This window comes from Hemitrygon akajei, chromosome 29 (assembly GCF_048418815.1).
Source record: "Hemitrygon akajei chromosome 29, sHemAka1.3, whole genome shotgun sequence".
Lineage (NCBI taxonomy): Eukaryota > Metazoa > Chordata > Chondrichthyes > Myliobatiformes > Dasyatidae > Hemitrygon > Hemitrygon akajei.
The window spans coordinates 32,055,983-32,074,885 of NC_133152.1; the positions used below are offsets into that span (position 1 = coordinate 32,055,983).

The 18,903-nt window shown below is 41.7% G+C and overlaps 1 protein-coding gene across 1 annotated transcript in view; it reads left to right on the forward strand.

The window, feature by feature from the left end:
* Positions 1-932: 932 nt before the first annotated feature.
* Positions 933-18,903, forward strand: part of LOC140718533 (tumor necrosis factor receptor superfamily member 5-like) — a 39,913-nt gene continuing 21,942 nt past the window's right edge. The window contains exon 1 of the mRNA XM_073032496.1: positions 933-1,025. Within this exon, the coding sequence (XP_072888597.1) occupies positions 933-1,025 (93 nt within the window). The remainder of the gene's footprint in view (positions 1,026-18,903) is intronic.

Genomic DNA, 18,903 nt, shown 5'->3' on the forward strand with positions numbered 1-18,903 from the left:
CAAGAGAGAGAGACGTGCGAAAGACCACGTTCTTCCAAGAAGCAGAATAAAAGTGACTTTGACTATTGTCTCATGGAGACCACCTGAAAAGCCCTCGGGCAAAGTGGGCTGGTTGAGAGAGAGATCGCATTACCTGCAACTTGATTGACACCTGTGATCCCGTGAAGAAGTATAAAGGCGGGTCTGAGGGGAGGACCCTCAGACGCACCAAGGAGACACCAAGGAAGCATGATACCGATTCCCGTGGGAGCGGGAAGCCATTTTTTTTAGGAAGCCACGTGCGTCAGATTCCGGATCGGGAATCTGTGGCTGAAGCCAAAGGAAAATCGCTTTTAGCTAACAACTGATTCCAGGGAATTGTTTCGCAAAGACAACGGGCAAGTGTTCTTTCTTTCACCAGTCCTCCCTCTCTCCAACACCTGAAATGCCAGCGGTTCCCAAACGGAAAAGACTGCAGATTTCTAAGTGACTTTAATATTCAATTGGACTCAGTATTACCCCTAGACAACTATAGAGCTTATTTCTGATTAATTATTATTACACCGGTGTTTTAGATTGAGTATTGACGACGTATATGATCTGAATGTTTGTATTAACCTTACGTTTGTGCCCCTTTTTGAATAAAACGTTTGAAAATAGTAGCATCAGACTCAGCTGATCCATCTATCTTTGCTGGTAAGTTACCTGGTTACGGGGTTTTCGTAACAAGTGGGGTTCTCGTCCCAGATTTGAAACCAAACGGGAGGGTCAGTGAATCGGGCTGTAAGTCCAAACGTAAATCTGGGTTACGCAGGTAGCCAGACGGGAAACCAGCAAAGATGGATGTGTCGGAATTTAGGAGAAACCCGACGGTAGAGGCACTAGGGAAAGCTACAAAATCAGACTTGGTAAATTTGGCGCAGGCATTAAACCTCGCAGAGGTGAAGTCGTCCATGAAAAACCGGGAGGTGCGAAGGGCCATAACTCAGTATTACATTGGGGAGAATGTGTTTGAAGCAGAGGAGTTGGAAAATATCCCTGAAAAAGTACCCGATGGTACGACGGATCAGTTAGAGATAGAGAGATTACGGTGGGAACATGAAATTAAGTCAAAAGAGCTAGAAGTGGTCGGGAGAGAGAAGGAACGAGCAGAGACAGAGAAACAAAGGATCCATGAATTGGAGCTGGACAGGCGAAGGCAAGAGCGAAGAGCTCAAGGGATAGAGAGAGAGGAGGGGTTTGATGTTAGTCGGGAGCTGAGATTAGTACCTCCGTTCGAGGAGACGGATGTTGATAGTTATTTCTTGCTTTTTGAAAAGGTGGCAGTGAACCAGAAGTGGCCACAAGAGCAGTGGGTCGCGTTGTTACAAAGTGTGTTAGCAGGAGGGAGGATTTGGGCAGCCATGATGCCGACCCGCCGACCGGCGAGTACGGTGGCCCCGCCCCTGGAGTCCCAAAGCTGTCGCGCATGCGCGGTCACTCGCAGCCTGTCGAGAGCGGCGGCTGGGACAGCGCGCAGTTTGAAATTGGCCCAGAAGTTTTTACCGACCCTACACCACGAGGGTTCCGAGGGTGGTAAAACAGAAAGTAGTAAAGTGAAATGGGGTAAGGGTAAGGAGATAGCCCTCCCCTTAGTGAAGAGAAAGGTCCTAGAGGTAGGAAATAAAGATGAGAAACGGATAAAGCTGTTAAAACGTCCAGAGTTGGACGTGGTTGATCTGTCTGGTTTGGCAGAATTGTTTGGAGAAGTTGAGAGTTCTAAAGATGTTCTCGATGGTCCCGAGAGTGAAATGAGGGCAGTCTTAGAGGAGAAGGGTATCCTTGCTGTGGAGAAGTCAGCTGACATGGCCGAGGAGGTTGTTTCAGCTCGCAGGGTTGTGCCTTCCCCAACGGGGGGCTGCCTAGAGAGTAACTGGAAGGATCGGGGGACGTTAGAATTTGAAAAAGGTACGGGTGTTGAAAGCCTGGAAGAGGCCAATGTCCCGTTTGAGTGTGTCCAAGATGGGGATGCACGTGGTGCTGACCCTGGTAACGGAGCTCAGGGGAAGTCTGAGGTATTTGATTCAGGGGAACGGGGCGGCCGTCCTCGTGAGTCAGATAGACCTGGTTCGGGGAAAAAGGGGTTAACCTTGGGAAGTGTGAGTTCCCAGAGGGTTGTACAGAAGGGGTTCTTCAGAGTTAATGTGGAGTTTACGAATGGGGAGATAACTGTTGTTGTGGAGGGAGACGGGAAATCTGTAATTCCCAAATCGAAGGAAGAAAATTTAATGTCTGGATTGATGTCAGAAGCAGCAACCAGGCTGCAGAGACAATGGCTTGGTAACACGGTGCCTGCGAATCAATTACAGGTTGATTTGGAATGTAAAGGTGCCCCACACGCTATTGTTATTCAAGAGGGTGCTGTGAAAAGGCAGAATTTGAAAATGCTGTTTGGACCAAGAGTTTAAACTGAAAGCTAATAACATGCAGGGTCCTGAAGATAAAACCAACAACTTGCTTAAAATTAAAGAATTGTATGGAAAAATCGGAAAATGGTCTAAGTTTGGAACACATTGTTGATAAAATAACTCATATGAAAGGAGCAGGCGAAAGCCTATTCCACACTGGTGCACAAGCTTAACTGGAAACGGGGCGAGGGTTGACGGGATGCCATTTTAAATAACAGGATCTGGTTTTAAGGGATTTCGACAAAGTATGTGAATAATAGACAACCCCATGGAAGATTGACTGTTAAGTTTGAAAGTAACATAAAAATTTGTCTTTTGCATGAACCTTTGTAGATGTATGTAAGCTAAGATCACACCTCCTTAGTTATGTTGCTGAAGAAAGCAAATAAATAAGGTGGTTATTGAGCTGAAGTTTGATGCTACCAGGCGTTAGTATGGCACATGAGGTTAAGGTATTAAAGAAAAGGGGCACTGTACTTGTTACCTGTTTAGATACTGACTTGAATGTATAACAGTAGTACTCTGTGAAGAGAAAAGCTTGTGTAGTATGTAGATTCAAAAAAAAAATTCCTGTGTCAACCTGGTTTTAACCGCTGGTTAAAAACCCATTATGGGGGGAGGTGTTATGCCGTTGGCCCCCTCCTTTGTGAAAATCGCAAGAACTCTAGTTAAGGGGGGTCAACTGACCCAAGAGAGAGAGACGTGCGAAAGACCACGTTCTTCCAAGAAGCAGAATAAAAGTGACTTTGACTATTGTCTCATGGAGACCACCTGAAAAGCCCTCGGGCAAAGTGGGCTGGTTGAGAGAGAGATCGCATTACCTGCAACTTGATTGACACCTGCGATCCCGTGAAGAAGTATAAAGGCGGGTCTGAGGGGAGGACCCTCAGACGCACCAAGGAGACACCAAGGAAGCATGATACCGATTCCCGTGGGAGCGGGAAGCCATTTTTTTTAGGAAGCCACGTGCGTCAGATTCCGGATCGGGAATCTGTGGCTGAAGCCAAAGGAAAATCGCTTTTAGCTAACAACTGATTCCAGGGAATTGTTTCGCAAAGACAACGGGCAAGTGTTCTTTCTTTCACCAGTCCTCCCTCTCTCCAACACCTGAAATGCCAGCGGTTCCCAAACGGAAAAGACTGCAGATTTCTAAGTGACTTTAATATTCAATTGGACTCAGTATTACCCCTAGACAACTATAGAGCTTATTTCTGATTAATTATTATTACACCGGTGTTTTAGATTGAGTATTGACGACGTATATGATCTGAATGTTTGTATTAACCTTACGTTTGTGCCCCTTTTTGAATAAGACGTTTGAAAATAGTAGCATCAGACTCAGCTGATCCATCTATCTTTGCTGGTAAGTTACCTGGTTACGGGGTTTTCGTAACACCTCCTTTTTATCATTACATGATAATCTTCACAATAGGTGGTCACTTCTACAAGAAGATACAAAACACGGCCAAAGGCATCTTAAAATGCAGACAACAGTCAGAATTAATATAATCAGACTCCCAAAATGCAGAAACACTCCCCAGGAATTTCCAAAAATATTAAAGGGCCAGGGCCATCCCCCTGCCTCACTAGTCCGAAAACCATGTAGATTACTGGCGACATCTTGGATTTTCTGAATCTTTTGGGTTATGTGTTTAGATAGGTCAGTAATGTTTGAGGATTCATCAGGGATATAAGTACAACATTCCTTCCCACAATAGCACAGGTCCCTCCTTTCTCAGCTAAGACAAAGTCCAGGGCCTTGCGATTCTGTAACACTGTTTGGCGAATTGCAACCATCTCAGTGGATATTTCAGTTACCTGTGCTTGAGTATCACTCAGTGCCCCGGCCGTATTGTTGACTAATTCTTCTAGAGCTGCTGCTAAGTTAATTATTTCCCTGGAATTTCTGGCCACCCCATGAGAGGGAAAGACAATCACCCAAAATCCTTCGGTTTTCGTTATGTCCCTTCGTTGCCTATTCCAATGGGAGTGATCCTGAGGCTGGGCCATAACTCTCAGGTCGGGTACTAAATATGCTAGATAACAACAGCTGGTCCACCCTTTGCTGGGACTTTGTGGATCCCATCTACTGGCAGTTTCCCTTGGGAGTCATATATAGGCCCGATTTCCACACACCCAGTGGGTGCCAATTGCTGGTCGGGGAGGGTCTGTAGTGGTATAGGTGGTACAGCTGTTATTTCCCAGAAAAAAATGCATCTTCTCCTTCCTGGAAGTTACAGTGACAGGTGGCATTTACTACTCCGCAGCTGGGCACCTGCAGGTTTGGCTAGGATGCATGTCTCCCAGTATATGAGGTTCCGTTTGGTGGGGGCCTGAGATACCATCCCTCAAAACACCGACAGCCACAGTCACCTCTGACTGGACTACAGTTCCTCACCTCACTTCCCCGGGTGTTATCTGAGAAAGCCCAGGCTGAGAGTTCCTCACTCTGGTTGAGCGGGATTACTGACATTGGAATCATAGTTTTACCATGCTGCGGAATTTCAGTGCAAACCCAGCAGGCCCCTAGTTCTACCTGTTTGGCATAGGTGTGACAGAGAGACAGAAGGGTGTTGACTGGGGTGCCCTCTCAAAGACATAAGCACAAACACCACTATCAACCAATACATTTTCCTTTAGTCCAAGAGAGTCCTTCTACGCAGTTCCTTCTGCAACACGTTTGCAGTCTGACAAAATAGCCAAAACTTGAGGTAGCTGTAGGGTGGTGGGTAAGTTGTTTAGAAAGTTAGCATTACTAAAGGGGTGGTCAGAGGAAGTCTGGAATCCCATAACTCCAAATGCATAACGGGAGTCTGTGCAAACGTTTGTACTTTAGACTGATGCTAGGGTATAGGCACGAGTCAGAGCAATCAGCTCAGCCTTCTGGGTGGAGACAGCTGTTTCAAAAGAGGCCTGCTTAATTACTTCACTGTCCGTCACTATCGCATAGCCAGAACATTGTTTCCTCACTGGATCCACAAAAGAGCTTCCATCCTCATAAAACATTGCCTCGGGCTTGAGGGGGTATTGCAGAATGGACGTGAGAGTCTGTCCTTCTTTCACGGTGATCCAGACGGGGGCAGTTGGTGTGGCCGACTTCATGGCCTGAAATTGCCCAGAGGTGGGGTACAACATATTGGGTTCGGTCGATATTAAAAGAGTATCTTACCAGATGTCCCGTCTTCACCTCTGACTCACCTTTGTATAGGAGTTGGCCCGCGGGCAAGTATCGCCAGTCTCCCTCGGTGCTGGAGGCTTGTTTCATCAGGGTGTAGGCAAGGAACCCTAGACTCTTTGGCTTGAACCCAGGGCAAACCCTAACGGTGGTATGGGGAACCACCAGTCCTGTCTGTCGCCAAAGGAAATCCGGAACTTCAGCCAGTAATGCACTACCCTCTTTTCCTTTAACCTCTCCAATCACCATGATTGGGAACTTCTGTCCCTTGATGGGTGCAGAATATTGGCTTTCCTCAGTTGAGCACCCCGTAGGGTCATAGGACAGAGTCACATGGGGGTCGGCCGCTGGCAGAAGGGGTTCAAATGTAGTGGAGTCCAGATTAAGTGTCCACCACTGGGGGGTCGGAAATTGGAGAAGCTGTCAGTTGTTTGCTAGTCCCAGGGTGACACCCTTGTCCGTGCATAGAATCTCGACTTCCAACGGACAGAGCAAGTCTCTCCCTGCTAGATTACACCCCAGACTGGTGGTGACTGTAAATGAAACCTCACACTGGGTCCCCCTGGAATTCCACCTGCAGTGGCTGGGTATGTGAATATGTACGTTCCATGCCTTCCAACCCAGACAGAGTGATTGTAGTGTCCGATAGCTGGAATCCCTTTTCTGACACTATTTCCTGATCGAGAGTGGTTGTGGTTTCCCCATATCAATCATAAACGGAATTAGAATTGCAGCAACATGCAATATTACATTGGGCTCTTCCTGAGGTGTGATACTCATGGTAGGAAGCATCCTTGCTTGTCCATTTCTAAACGGGTTGTTGTCCCCACCTGTCCCTTGGTAGGTTTTTGTTCCCATTTCTGATCCCCAGATATAGCCCACTCACGTCCTTCTTCCTGCTGAACATATTCACCTTTAATATTAGTTTCCTTTGGGGTTGATGGGGATTCGAAAACCGGGTCCCAGTAATATGTCAAAGCTCGTCACATTCGATTTCGGTCATTGTCTGGCCAATCCATATTATTAGTTTTAATCATGTTGGCTAACTTAATTGGTAAGCATTGGAGCAGTAGGGCATTAAACTGGGGGGACGAATTCCCATTAATTAAAAGCTTGGTTTCCCGCGAAAGTGCCGTAGCAGGCCGCAAATCACTCCCGATAGTCTGGTCCCGATTTCCCAGGCTTAGGTTTGCATTCATGTACTTTAGTGATGTTTACAGGTTGTTGGAGATCCCTCTCCAAGGCTTGAATAATCTGGTCTGTCTGTTCATTCTCATTATGGATTCCCACCTGTAACTCCTGATAGGTTTGGTATCTTAATTCTGCCTTCCATTTCCGCCCCCATCAGCTGAGAGAATCATGCAGCAGAGACCGAATAAATCTTGCGGGGTCGCATTATACCTTTATATAGTACTGTGGACATACTGAGCAAACCGTGCTGGTTTTTCTTTTCTCTCTGTGGTCTGATTTATGATCATGATCATTTCTTGAGGCTTCCAGGGTGCATACACAGGAATCACTGAGGGCTGTCCCTCCTCCTGCTCGTGGATTGGGCAGCATTCTGGTGGGCAATTGCCTTTGTGGAGCCATTAACTCTGGGGCTTTATTGGATTCTTCCCTCCCTGTCTCGGAATAATCTGGTGATTGAGGTGCAGAGCCGCACACCAGAGGGACAGTGTTCCTCTCCCTCTGGGGGCTCGCATCGGACCTCTGTCTAACATGCAGAAATGTTACAATTTATAGAACTAGCGAGACAAAGAACACTTAGTTTAACTGGTATTCCCACCAAGTCTGTTGGAGCAAACCTTAATTACTTAGATAAGAGAGTCCACTAAATCAAGGTTGTAATTACAGATGGGTGTACTATCCAGTCCTTATCAGTTATTCCCTTTGCTAGGCCCTGACTTAATTACAGACAGATGTTCACTCCTGTCCTTGTCAGTGAGTCCTCACTTTCCCTAATCAAATGAGGGTACTTAGCCCAATTCTTGTAAAACCATAAGGCAAGATGTATGCAACCGATAAGCAGAACTCAATCCCCATTCTCGGAGACATCTGCAAGGTCGTTAGTCTGAAACCAGCCTCAGGTGGTTTACTCAGAGCAGAATAAACAGAAGTTTGTAGCAATTTTAACCCGTTATCTACAAGAGTCTAAAAATCATTTCTTACTTCCCTTAAAACTTCATCAATTGTACCAAACAATGTCATGACTGTATCGTAGTGAAAACCTGAGCTCAACTTCAAACCTGACGTGCCATTTTCTGCCATCAGATTCTTGCTGTAGGACAAATTATGATGAGCTTAAATCTCAGTGAAGATATCCCGGGGTAGAATTTGCTTCACTTTCTTTCCAGGATTTTAAAACAGCATCTCTTGTCACCCTGTTTTGGTGAAAGTTGACATGTTCTGATCTGTCATATTTTAGCCCAGCTGAGTTGAGCCTGAAACCAGTTCTCAAAAGGGCATATTGCCTAATATAAGCAGCATTGATCAGGCTACAGGTGAGCCTTCACCTAAAGAATGAATACATTATCGAACATGGATCTCCCGTTGAATTTTTCTCTACTCTGCTATGTGAGATTTCCGGGAACTAAATACTTTCGACCCCGCCCGAGATAGACAGAGCTCACTGCACTTCAGGGCCTATCCCGGACCCAGGACACAGGCCATGTCCGGTAGTTATCTGTTTTCATCGCTACCAGACAAAAGATTTCCTCATTAAAGAAGCTCATTGGAGAGGAAAACTGGAATATAAGGGTCAATCAATCCATGTTGTCGAGGACTATGCTCCCCAAGTTCTGAGTCTACAAGCTGAGTTTAAAGGACTTATGAAAGAACTATATAATTGTGGATTCAGGCCTTCCCTTTGATTTCCAGTTCGCCTCCGAATAATTCTTACTGGTGGAGACAACAAGTCTTTTAACTCGGCTTCAGATGCTCAGAAATTTATTGGTGACCTCCCTGTGGCTTCGACTCCCTCTGGTTCAGTCTAATTACTTATATTGGTGGAGAAGTACTTGTTTTCAGTCCTGACGAAGGGTCTCGGCCCAAAACGTCAGTGCTTCTCCCTATAGATGCTGCCTGGCCTGCTGTGTTCCACCAGCATTTTGTGTGTGTTGTTTGAATTTCCAGCATCTGCAGATTTCCTCGTGTTTACTTTTTTTTCTCTTTTTTTTCCCTGATCTTTCTTTCTTAAGTCGGTAAATTTTTTTTCATAATTTTTCGCTGGTAGCTTATGAGGTAAAATCTGTTTATTTGTTTTTCTTTCTTTCTTTATCAATGTTTTTATTGATTTAAAAGGAGCATAAATACAGACAGGAGGAGAATTATCTCAAATATATATGTCAATAACAATACAAACCGAAAGTGAAATAGACATTATCAAAATCATACATAGTGTTAAGCTAGTACATAATATATAATAAAAAAGACAACTAATTCTCCTCAGTTCATAAAGAGAGAAAAAATCTTTAAATTATTAATTGAAGAAGAAAAAAAACCACTACGCTATACAAAAAAAAAGACACTGGGCAGTCCATTTTGAGGATACAACCAAAAAAAAGAAAGACTTTCTGATCAAATCTAAAACTTTGAAAAAGAAATTGGAAGAGTAATTGTCACAAATAGGACTTATGTTGAAAAAAATACGTGCTAGTTTGACATCCTTTGACATATGGGCCCGATGCACTACCTTGAATTGTATCGAGGAGTGGCGGGCACAAATAGATGCGTTATTAACCAAATAAAAAATTTTGCTCCATTGATTATCTGAAAATGACTCTTGAAATTCCAATTCCCAAGCACGTTTAATTTTATCGTTAAGATACCATTCGTAAATTCAATAGCCGTTTATAAATTATAGCTATCAGCCCTTGATGAAATGGTTTAAGCTGAAAGACAGCATCTGTCATATTAGGTGGATAAGCAGAAGGATAATTTCCTAATCTGTAAATATCTAAAAATGTGTACATTAGATAAATCATATTTATCCACTGAGAAAAAGATATTAAACAATCTGCTAAAAACAAATCTGAAAAAGTTGTTATTCCTTTGGTTTTCCAAATTAAAAAGGCCTTATCCAAAATTGATGGTTTTAAAAAATAATTAAAAAGAATTACTAGAAAGAACAAAATTATTTAACTCAAAAAATCTACGAAACTGAAACCAAATTCTTAAAGTATGTTTAATAATAGGATTAAGGTCTTGTCTACTAATCTTAGAAAACAAAAAGTGAAGAGGAGCTCCCAGTAAAGAGGTCAAAGAGAACCCCTTCACTGAGTTTTCCTCCAAATCCAACCATGAAGGACATTCATGTATGTCTGAATAATGAATCCAAAAAGTAATATATTGAATATTAATTGCCCAATAATACTTTCTAAAATTTGGCAAAGCCATACCACCATCCTTTTTTAATTTCTGCAATAAAGGTTTGCTCAGTCTAGGATTTTTATTATTCCAAATATAAGATAAGATTATAGAGTCTATTCTATCAAAAAATGTTTTAGTGACAAAGGTAGGAACTGCTTGAAAGGTATGTAAGATTTCAGTAGAACTATCATTTTGATAGCATTAATTCGACCTATTAATGACAACATCATAGGTGACCATTTAGAAAGCATTTGTTGGGTGTAATCAATTAATGGGAAAAATTATATTTAAACAGGTCCTTAAAATTTTTAGTAATTTTAATACCAAGATAAGTAGTTTTTGCAATACTAAAAGGTACTTGATGATATTGAGCTGAATAATTATTAATGGGAAATAACTCACCTTTATGTAAATTTAATTTATATCCTGAAAAACTACTGAATTCAGAAAGTATTGCTAGCATAGAGGGAGTAGATTTCCTAGGATCTGATAGATAGATAGATAGATAGATAGATAGATAGATAGATAGATAGATAGATAGATAGATAGATAGATAGATACTTTATTCATCCCCATGGGGAAATTCAACTTTTTTCCAATGTCCCATACACTTGTTGTAGCAAAACTAATTACATACAATACTTAACTCAGTAAAAAATATGATATGCATCTAAATCACTATCTCAAAAAGCATTAATAATAGCTTTTAAAAAGTTCTTAAGTCCTGGCGGTTGAATTGTAAAGCCTAATGGCATTGAGGAGTATTGACCTCTTCATCCTGTCTGAGGAGCATTGCATCGATAGTAACCTGTCGCTGAAACTGCTTCTCTGTCTCTGGATGGTGCTATGTAGAGGATGTTCAGAGTTTTCCATAATTGACCGTAGCCTACTCAACGCCCTTCGCTCAGCTACCGATGTTAAACTCTCCAGTACTTTGCCCACGACAGAGCCCGCCTTCCTTACCAGCTTATTAAGACGTGAGGCGTCCCTCTTCTTAATGCTTCCTCCCCAACACGCCACTACAAAGAAGAGGACGCTCTCCACAGCTGACCTATAGAACATCTTCAGCATCTCACTACAGACATTGAATGACGCCAACCTTCTAAGGAAGTACAGTCGACTCTGTGCCTTCCTGCACAAGGCATCTGTGTTGGCAGTCCAGTCTAGCTTCTCGTCTAACTGTACTCCCAGATACTTGTAGGTCTTAACCTGCTCCACACATTCTCCATTAATGATCACTGGCTCCATATGAGGCCTAGATCTCCTAAAGTCCACCACCATCTCCTTGGTCTTGGTGATATTGAGACACAGGTAGTTTGAGTTGCACCATATCACAAAGTCCTGTATCAGTTTCCTATACTCCTCCTCCTGTCCATTCCTGACACACCCCACTATGGCCGTGTCATCAGTGAACTTCTGCACATGGCAGGACTCCGAGTTATATTGGAAGTCTGATGTGTACAGGGTGAACAGGACCGGAGAGAGTACGGTTCCCTGCGGCGCTCCTGTGCTGCTGACCACCGTGTCAGACCTACAGTCTCCCAACCGCACATACTGAGGTCTATCTGTCAAGTAGTCCACTATCCAATCCACCATGTGAGAGTCTACTCCCATCTCCGTTAGTTTGTGCCTTAAGATCTTGGGCTGGATGGTGTTAAAGGCACTAGAGAAGTCAAGGAATGTAATCCTCACAGCACAACTGACCCCATCTAGGTGAGAGAGTGATTTGTGCAGCAAATACGTGATAGCATCCTCCACTCCCACCTTCTCCTTATACGCAAACTGAAGAGGATCCTGGGCGTGCCTGGTTTGTGGCCTCAGATTCTGTATTATCAGCCGCTCCATGGTCTTCATCACGTGCGACGTCAAGGCAACAGGTCTGAAGTCATTCAACTCCTTTGGTTGTGGTTTCTTCGGTACCGGGACAATACAGGATGTTTTCCACTGTCCAATGTAAACTAACAGGGCAAGTCATCTGCATACAAGAGTTTACTTGTTTTTGTATTTTTCTTAAACACTAGTTCATATCTTTTTTTTTGGATTATTACCTTGAGTTAAACTTATCAAATTTTGGTGGAATGGTTTTTCTTTTCATTATGTATAGCTTTAGTTTGTAGTGCTAAAAGTTTTCTTTTTTGTAATTGATGCAAAATGGAGCTGATGATGATGTTAAGAAACAGGAAGTGGGAGTATGGGGTGATTTTTTTTGAAGAGCTTGCTGCTGCTTTCCAGTAGCTTTCTTGTTCTGGGCTTTGAGGGGGGCAGGGAACTCTAATGCCAATATTATTCATAGAACCTTTAGACATTTGTATTATTCAGGATGTTTTTCTGTCCTGTTTTTCTTGTTTTATACTTTTGCCCCAGAGCTGTTACTTGAATTTCAGACAATGCTTATGTCTACTATCCTCTATTTTTTTTAAAGGACAATGGTTAGTCTGTTGAATTTTGTAAGCTGGAATGTTAAGGGATTGAACCATCCTGTTAAAAGAAGGTAGGTGTTTTCACATCTTAAACAGCTTAACGCAGCAATTGTTTTTGCAAGAAACACACATTTGTGGTTCTGATAACTTTCATCTTATGTCAAGATGGGTGGGGCAGAACTTCCATTCAACTTTTCAGGCTAAAGACAGGGGGGTTTAAATTCCTATGAATCAAAATGTTCCCTTTGAGCTTCATAATAAAGTATCTGATACAAATGGTCATTTTATTATTGTCTCGGGGAAATTATACAACACACTGGTAGTCTTGGCTAATTTATATGCCCCCAGTTTGGATGATGTGGAGTTTTTTGATCGTTTCTTCTCTTTATTGCCTGAGCTGAGTTCATATTCTCATACTGGGTGATGATTTTAACTGTTGATTAGATCCAGTTTTGGATCGATTGTCCTCTATTCCTAGACTACCAAGTAAATCTGTTTTATCAATTCAGTCTTTCCTTTCTAATTATGGTATCTCTGATGTATGGCGTTTTCACCCAAATGTGAGAGATTATTCTTTTTTTCACATGCCCGTCATACTTCCACTAGAATTGATTATTTTTTAATTGATAATCAGTTGATTCCTTCTGCTCGATCTTGTGACTATTGGAGTATATTGATTTCAGATCACGCCCCAGTCACCCTGTCTATAATTCTTCCTGATTTCCCCCAAATGAATAAACTTTGGTGTTTTAATCCAACCTTGTTGTTGGATAATGATTTTGTAAAATTTATGGAGGACCAGATAACTTTTTAAAAAAAATACTAACATGTCATCTGAAACCTCAAGTCAGGTTGCCTGGGATGCTATGAAAGTATACCTAAGGGGTCAAATAATTTCATATACTGTGAATTTGAACAGAAAGACCCATAAAGAGTGATTGATCTGGTTAATCAAATTAAAGCAATAGACCAACTAGATGCCGAGACTAAAAATATGGAGCTGTATAAGAAATGAGTGGAACTTCAAACTAAGTTTGACCTTACTTCCACTCACCCAGTTGAACGCCAACTTTTGGAAAGTAAGAGCCGGTTTTATATCCATGGTGATAAATCCAGTAAATTTTTAGTCAACTAAATAAGACGCTGTAAAGTTAAACAACATATTACAAAAATTTGAATGGAAAATGGGAACATTACCTTGAATCACTCTGAAATTAATGATACATTCTAGAATTACTATTCTTGACTCTATACTTCTGAATCCCTAAATGATAATATTTCTGTCGACCATTTTTTAAATAGTTTAAAGATTCCTACGCTTTCTCCTGATCTTAAAGCAAAATTGAATGAACCATTACCACTAGAGGAAATATCATCAGCTATTTCTGTACTGCAGTCTGGTAAATCTCCTGGACCTGATGGGTTCTCTGCAGAATTCTATAAATCATTTTCCTCACCGCTTTTGCCTCAACTAATGTTAGTTTTAACTGACTCGTTTAAACATGGTAAATTGCCAGCATCATTTAATGAGGCATGTATCATTCTTTTAGCGAAAAAAGATAAAGATCCAATAGAGTGTTCCTCGTACAGGCCGATTTCTTTGCTAAATGTTGATGTTAAAATTTTGACTGAAGTTTTGGCCTATAGATTGGAGAACAATTTACCTTTAATTATTTCTGAAGACCAAACTGGTTCTATTAAAAATCGTCTCCCTTTTTTAAAATATACGGTGTCTATTTAATATCTTACACTCACCTTCAGCTGGGATTCCTGAATGTGTCATTTTTCTAGATGTGGAGAAAGCATTTGATCATGTGGAGTGGAATTATCTTTTTGTGGTTTTAGATAAATTTGATTTTGGACAAAGTTTTACAGTATTACATGAATTAAATTGTTATATTCACACCCCACTGCTTCTGTCTTGACTAATTCTCAGCAATCCCAACCTTTTAATCTTAAACATGGCACCTGGCAAGAGTGTCTTTTAAGTCCCTTACTTTTCGATTTGGCTATAGATCCATTGGCGATTGTGTTTCGAAGTTGTGCTGAATTGACGGGGATTTGGAGGGGGAGGTGTTGAGCACAAAATCTCTCTTTATGCTGATCATCTTTTGCTTTTGATATCAAACCTGACTACCTCCTTATCCCCAGTGTTTTCACTCCTTAACAAATTTAGCCAGCTTTCCGGATACAAACTTAATTTACATAAGAGTGAACTCTTTCCAATAAATAGGGAAGCACAATTACTAGAATTTTATAACCTCCCTTTTAAAGTAGTAAATAATCAATTTACTTACCTTAGCATTACAGTAACAAAAAATTTTAAGCGTCTTTTTGGAGAAAATTTCAGTGATCTTTTAAATCATACAAAACAGAGTTTAGCACAGTGGTCACCCTTGTTCATGTCTTCCATAGGTCGAATTAATGTTGTTAAAATGTATATCCTTCCTAAGGTTTTATACTTATTTCTGTCCTTACCAATTTTTATTTATAAAGCTTTTTTGAGTTGTTAGATTCTATTATTTTGTCCTATCTATGGAAGGGCAAACGTCCCAGACTAAATAAAGCTCATCTCCAAAAACCTAAAAGGGTAGGTGGTATGGCCTTGCCCAATTTTCATTTGCATTACTGGGCAGCCAACATACATTGTCTTATCTTTTGGTCTTACTTTTATAATCAGTCTGACTGCCCAATATGGGTGGCAATGGAGTTGAATTCTAATAAGAATCTCTCCATCTCTGCACTTCTTGGATCCGCACTTCCTTGCCATTTGCCTAAATCAATTGTTGATCCGGTGGCAGTGGGTTTTTTTTACGAGGTCGAGTTGCGAGCTCAACATCAACCCGGCACGGATGGTACGGGAGCCACTGGATCGATAATCAACCTGGCACGGGAGCGGTCTGTCACTAAATCGAACTCGGGAACCTCCGTTCTCTAGCCTGGTGCTGATCTGACTGCGCCACCAGCTGACCGGAATGGTGGGGGGGGGGGGGGGGGGGGAGGGGGCGGGGTCAGGGTGAATCTTACTTAGAAAAATTTAAGCCAAATACAAAGTTAAACACTCAACACTGTGTCAACGGCAATGACTTAAAATGGCAGACGGCATCGCGATCTGGCTTAAAATGGCGGACGGTGACGCGATCTGGCTTAAAATGTCGGATGGCATTCTTCTTCCTCGGTTGATAAGTATGAGTTGTCCGTAAGTCAGACGTTCGTAACTCGGGGACTGCCTGTATGCGCAGTAGAGGTACAACTACTTTACAACAGGTAGTCAAAACTGCCCAATGAATCACTGGCACCAGTCTGTTCACCAACAAGGATATAAATACACAAAGGTGCAAGAAAAGGGCCAGTAACATGAAGGATCCCACCCACCCTACTCATGGACTGTTAGTCCCACTCCCATCAGGGAGGAGGCTACATAGCATCCACACCAGGACCACCAGACTCAAAAAGCAGTAAGGTTGATCAACACCTCTACCCACTCACCTTCCCTCCACATTCCCAACTACCACTGCTTATCATTTTGTTATGTACAGACACTCCGGTTTAGACTATATGCCCTATCTATGTGTCTCATAACTTTATAAACCTCTATCACATCTCCACTGAGTATTAAATATTCCAGGGAAAACAATCCCAAGTTTGTCCAACTTCTTCTTAAACAGTGCCTATAAAAAGTATTCAACCTCCCACCCCCCCCGGAAAGTTTTCATATTTTTATTATTTTTCAATACTGAATCTCAGTGGATTTAATGTGGCTTTTTTGACACTGATCAACAGAAAAAGACTCTTTACTGTCAAAATGAAAACTGATCTCTACAAAGTGATCTAAATTAATTACAAATATAAAACACAAAATAATTGATTGCATAAGTATTCACCCCCATTTAATATGACACACCAGATTGTCACTGGTGCTACCAATTGGTTTTAGAAGTCACATAATTAGTTAAATGGAGACCTGTGTGCAGTCAAAGTGTTTCAATTGATTGTAGTAAAAATACACCTGTATCTGGAAGGTCCAGATGTTGGTGAGTCAGTATCCTGGCAAAAACTATACCATGAAGACACAAGAACACTCCATGCAACTTTGCAAAAAAGTTCTTGAAAAGCATAAGTCAGGAGATAGATACAAGAAAATTTCCAAGTCACCTAATATCCCTTGGAGTACAGTTAAGACAATCTATGGAATGGAAAGAATGCGGCAGAGCTGTAAATCTGCCTAGAGCTGAGTGACTGTACAAGAAGGGGACTAGTGAGGGAGGCCACCAAGAGATGTGTGACAACCTTGGAGGAGTTACAAGCTTCAGTGGCTGAGATACGAGAGACTGCGCATTCAACAACTGTTGCCCAGGTTCTTCACCAATCGCAGCTTTATGGGAGAGTGGCAAAGAGAAAGCCATTGTTGGAAACAAAAGCTCACATGAAATCTCGGTTAGAGTTTGCCAGAAGACGTGGGAGACTTTGAAGTCAGCTGGAAGAAGGTTCTATGGTCTGATGAAACCAAAATTGAGCTTTTTGGCCATCAGACTAAACGCTATGTTTGGCGTAAGCCTAACACCGCACATCATCAAAAACAAACCCCCCTACTGTGAAGCATGGTGGTGGCTGCATCATGCAGTGGGAATGCTTCACTGCTGCAGGCCCTGGAAGGCTTGTGAAAGTAGAGGGTAAAATGAATGCAGCAAAATACAGGGAAATCCTGTAGGAAAAGCTGCTGCAGTCTGCAGGAGAACTGCAACTTAGGAGAAGAATTGTTTTCAGCAAGACAATGACCTGAAACATAAAGCCAAAGCTACACCAGAAAGGCGTAAAAAGAACAAATTTAATGTCCTGGAGTGGCCAAGTCAGAGTCCAGACCACAATCCAATTGAGAATTTGTGGCTGGTACTTCAAAAAAGCTGTTCACTCACAATCCTCATGCAATCTGACAGAGCTTGAGCAGTTTTGTAAAGAAGAATGGGGAAAAATGCAATGTCCAGGTACGTAAAGCTGATAGAGACCAATCCACACAGACTCAAAGCTGCAGTTGCTGCCAAAGGAGTATCCACTAAATACTGACTTGAATGGGGTGAATACTTACGCAATTATTTTGTGCTTTATATCTGTAATTAATTTAGGTCACTTTGTAGAGATCTGTTTTCACTTTCACACAAAAGCGTCTTCTTCTGTTGATCAGTGTAAAATAGCCAAATTAAATCCACTGAGATTCAATGTCATAAAAACATGAAAACTTCCAAGGGGGGTGAATACTTTTTATAGACACTGTAGATATGATTCTCCAATCCAGGCAGCATTGTGATGAACCTCTTCTGGACCTTCTCCAAATCTTCCACGTACTGCCTGTAATGTGGGATTCAGAATTCCACACTATATTCCAAATATGGCTTCACAAATGTTTTTTTATGTGTACAACATGACTTTATGACTGTTGTGCTCGATGCCTTAACTGATTAAGGCAAGCGTGCCATATGGCCTTCTTTACCATCCTATCTACCTGCGTGGTCATTTTCGGGGACCTGTGGACTTCCACCTCAATATCCATCTATTGGTAATTGCTCTTAAATATCCTGCCTTTTACTGCATCCTTTCCCCCTTTCCATTGACGTACATTTTAGGGACAGCTTCTTCCCCTTGGCCATTAAATTTATGAATGGTTGATGAAATGGTAACAGGAAGGAGTAATAGGATGGGATTGACTCTCATGCAACAGATCAGCTCATTCTGAGGATCAGAATCAGGTTTATTATCACTGGCATACGTCGTGAAATTTGTTGTTATGCGGCTGCTTAATATTTATAGCAATTCCTATTTCAATTTTCCAACATCTGCAATTTTTGCTTTTTGAGTGATTTGTTAAGTTTGCTACTGATACAAAGCAGGTTGCAGTGTGAGTTCATGGGAGAATATGGACAGGATAAGTGAATGGGTGACATATGGTAGATGGAATATTAAGTTCTTTATCCACTTTGACTAATAATGGCAGAATGGTGTGCTTGCAGAGCTCTAGTGGGATTGTACCTGGATGTTGTGTACACATCTGGTGTCTTGGCCTAAAGATGGACATATGTTTGATAGAGGAGGACAAGAAGAATTCCTGGGATGAGGAATTGTCTCATAAGGAAAGATTAACCGGATCATATTATTGTAACGTCTACAACCCAACCTTTTTTATGCCATGGACCCCTATTATTAACTGAGGGGCCCATGGACGCTTGGTTGGGAAACCTTGTTCTGGAGTTTAGAAGAAGCATGAGAAATGATCACTCAACTCTTTAAAAATTCTTAGTGGGATTAACAGGAATAATATTTTCCCTTGCTGGGATTATCTAGAAAAGATAAGACCAAGTGTGATATATTTTTAGATTTTGAGGGATATGAGCTAATTACAAGCTCAAAACCTTTGAGCTACAAGATCTTTTTGAATGGTGGCACAGACACAAGGAATTTAGCAGCCAAGTACTGATTTAGTCTTCTGTCTAACTTCAGACAGAAAGCAGGATACTTTAAT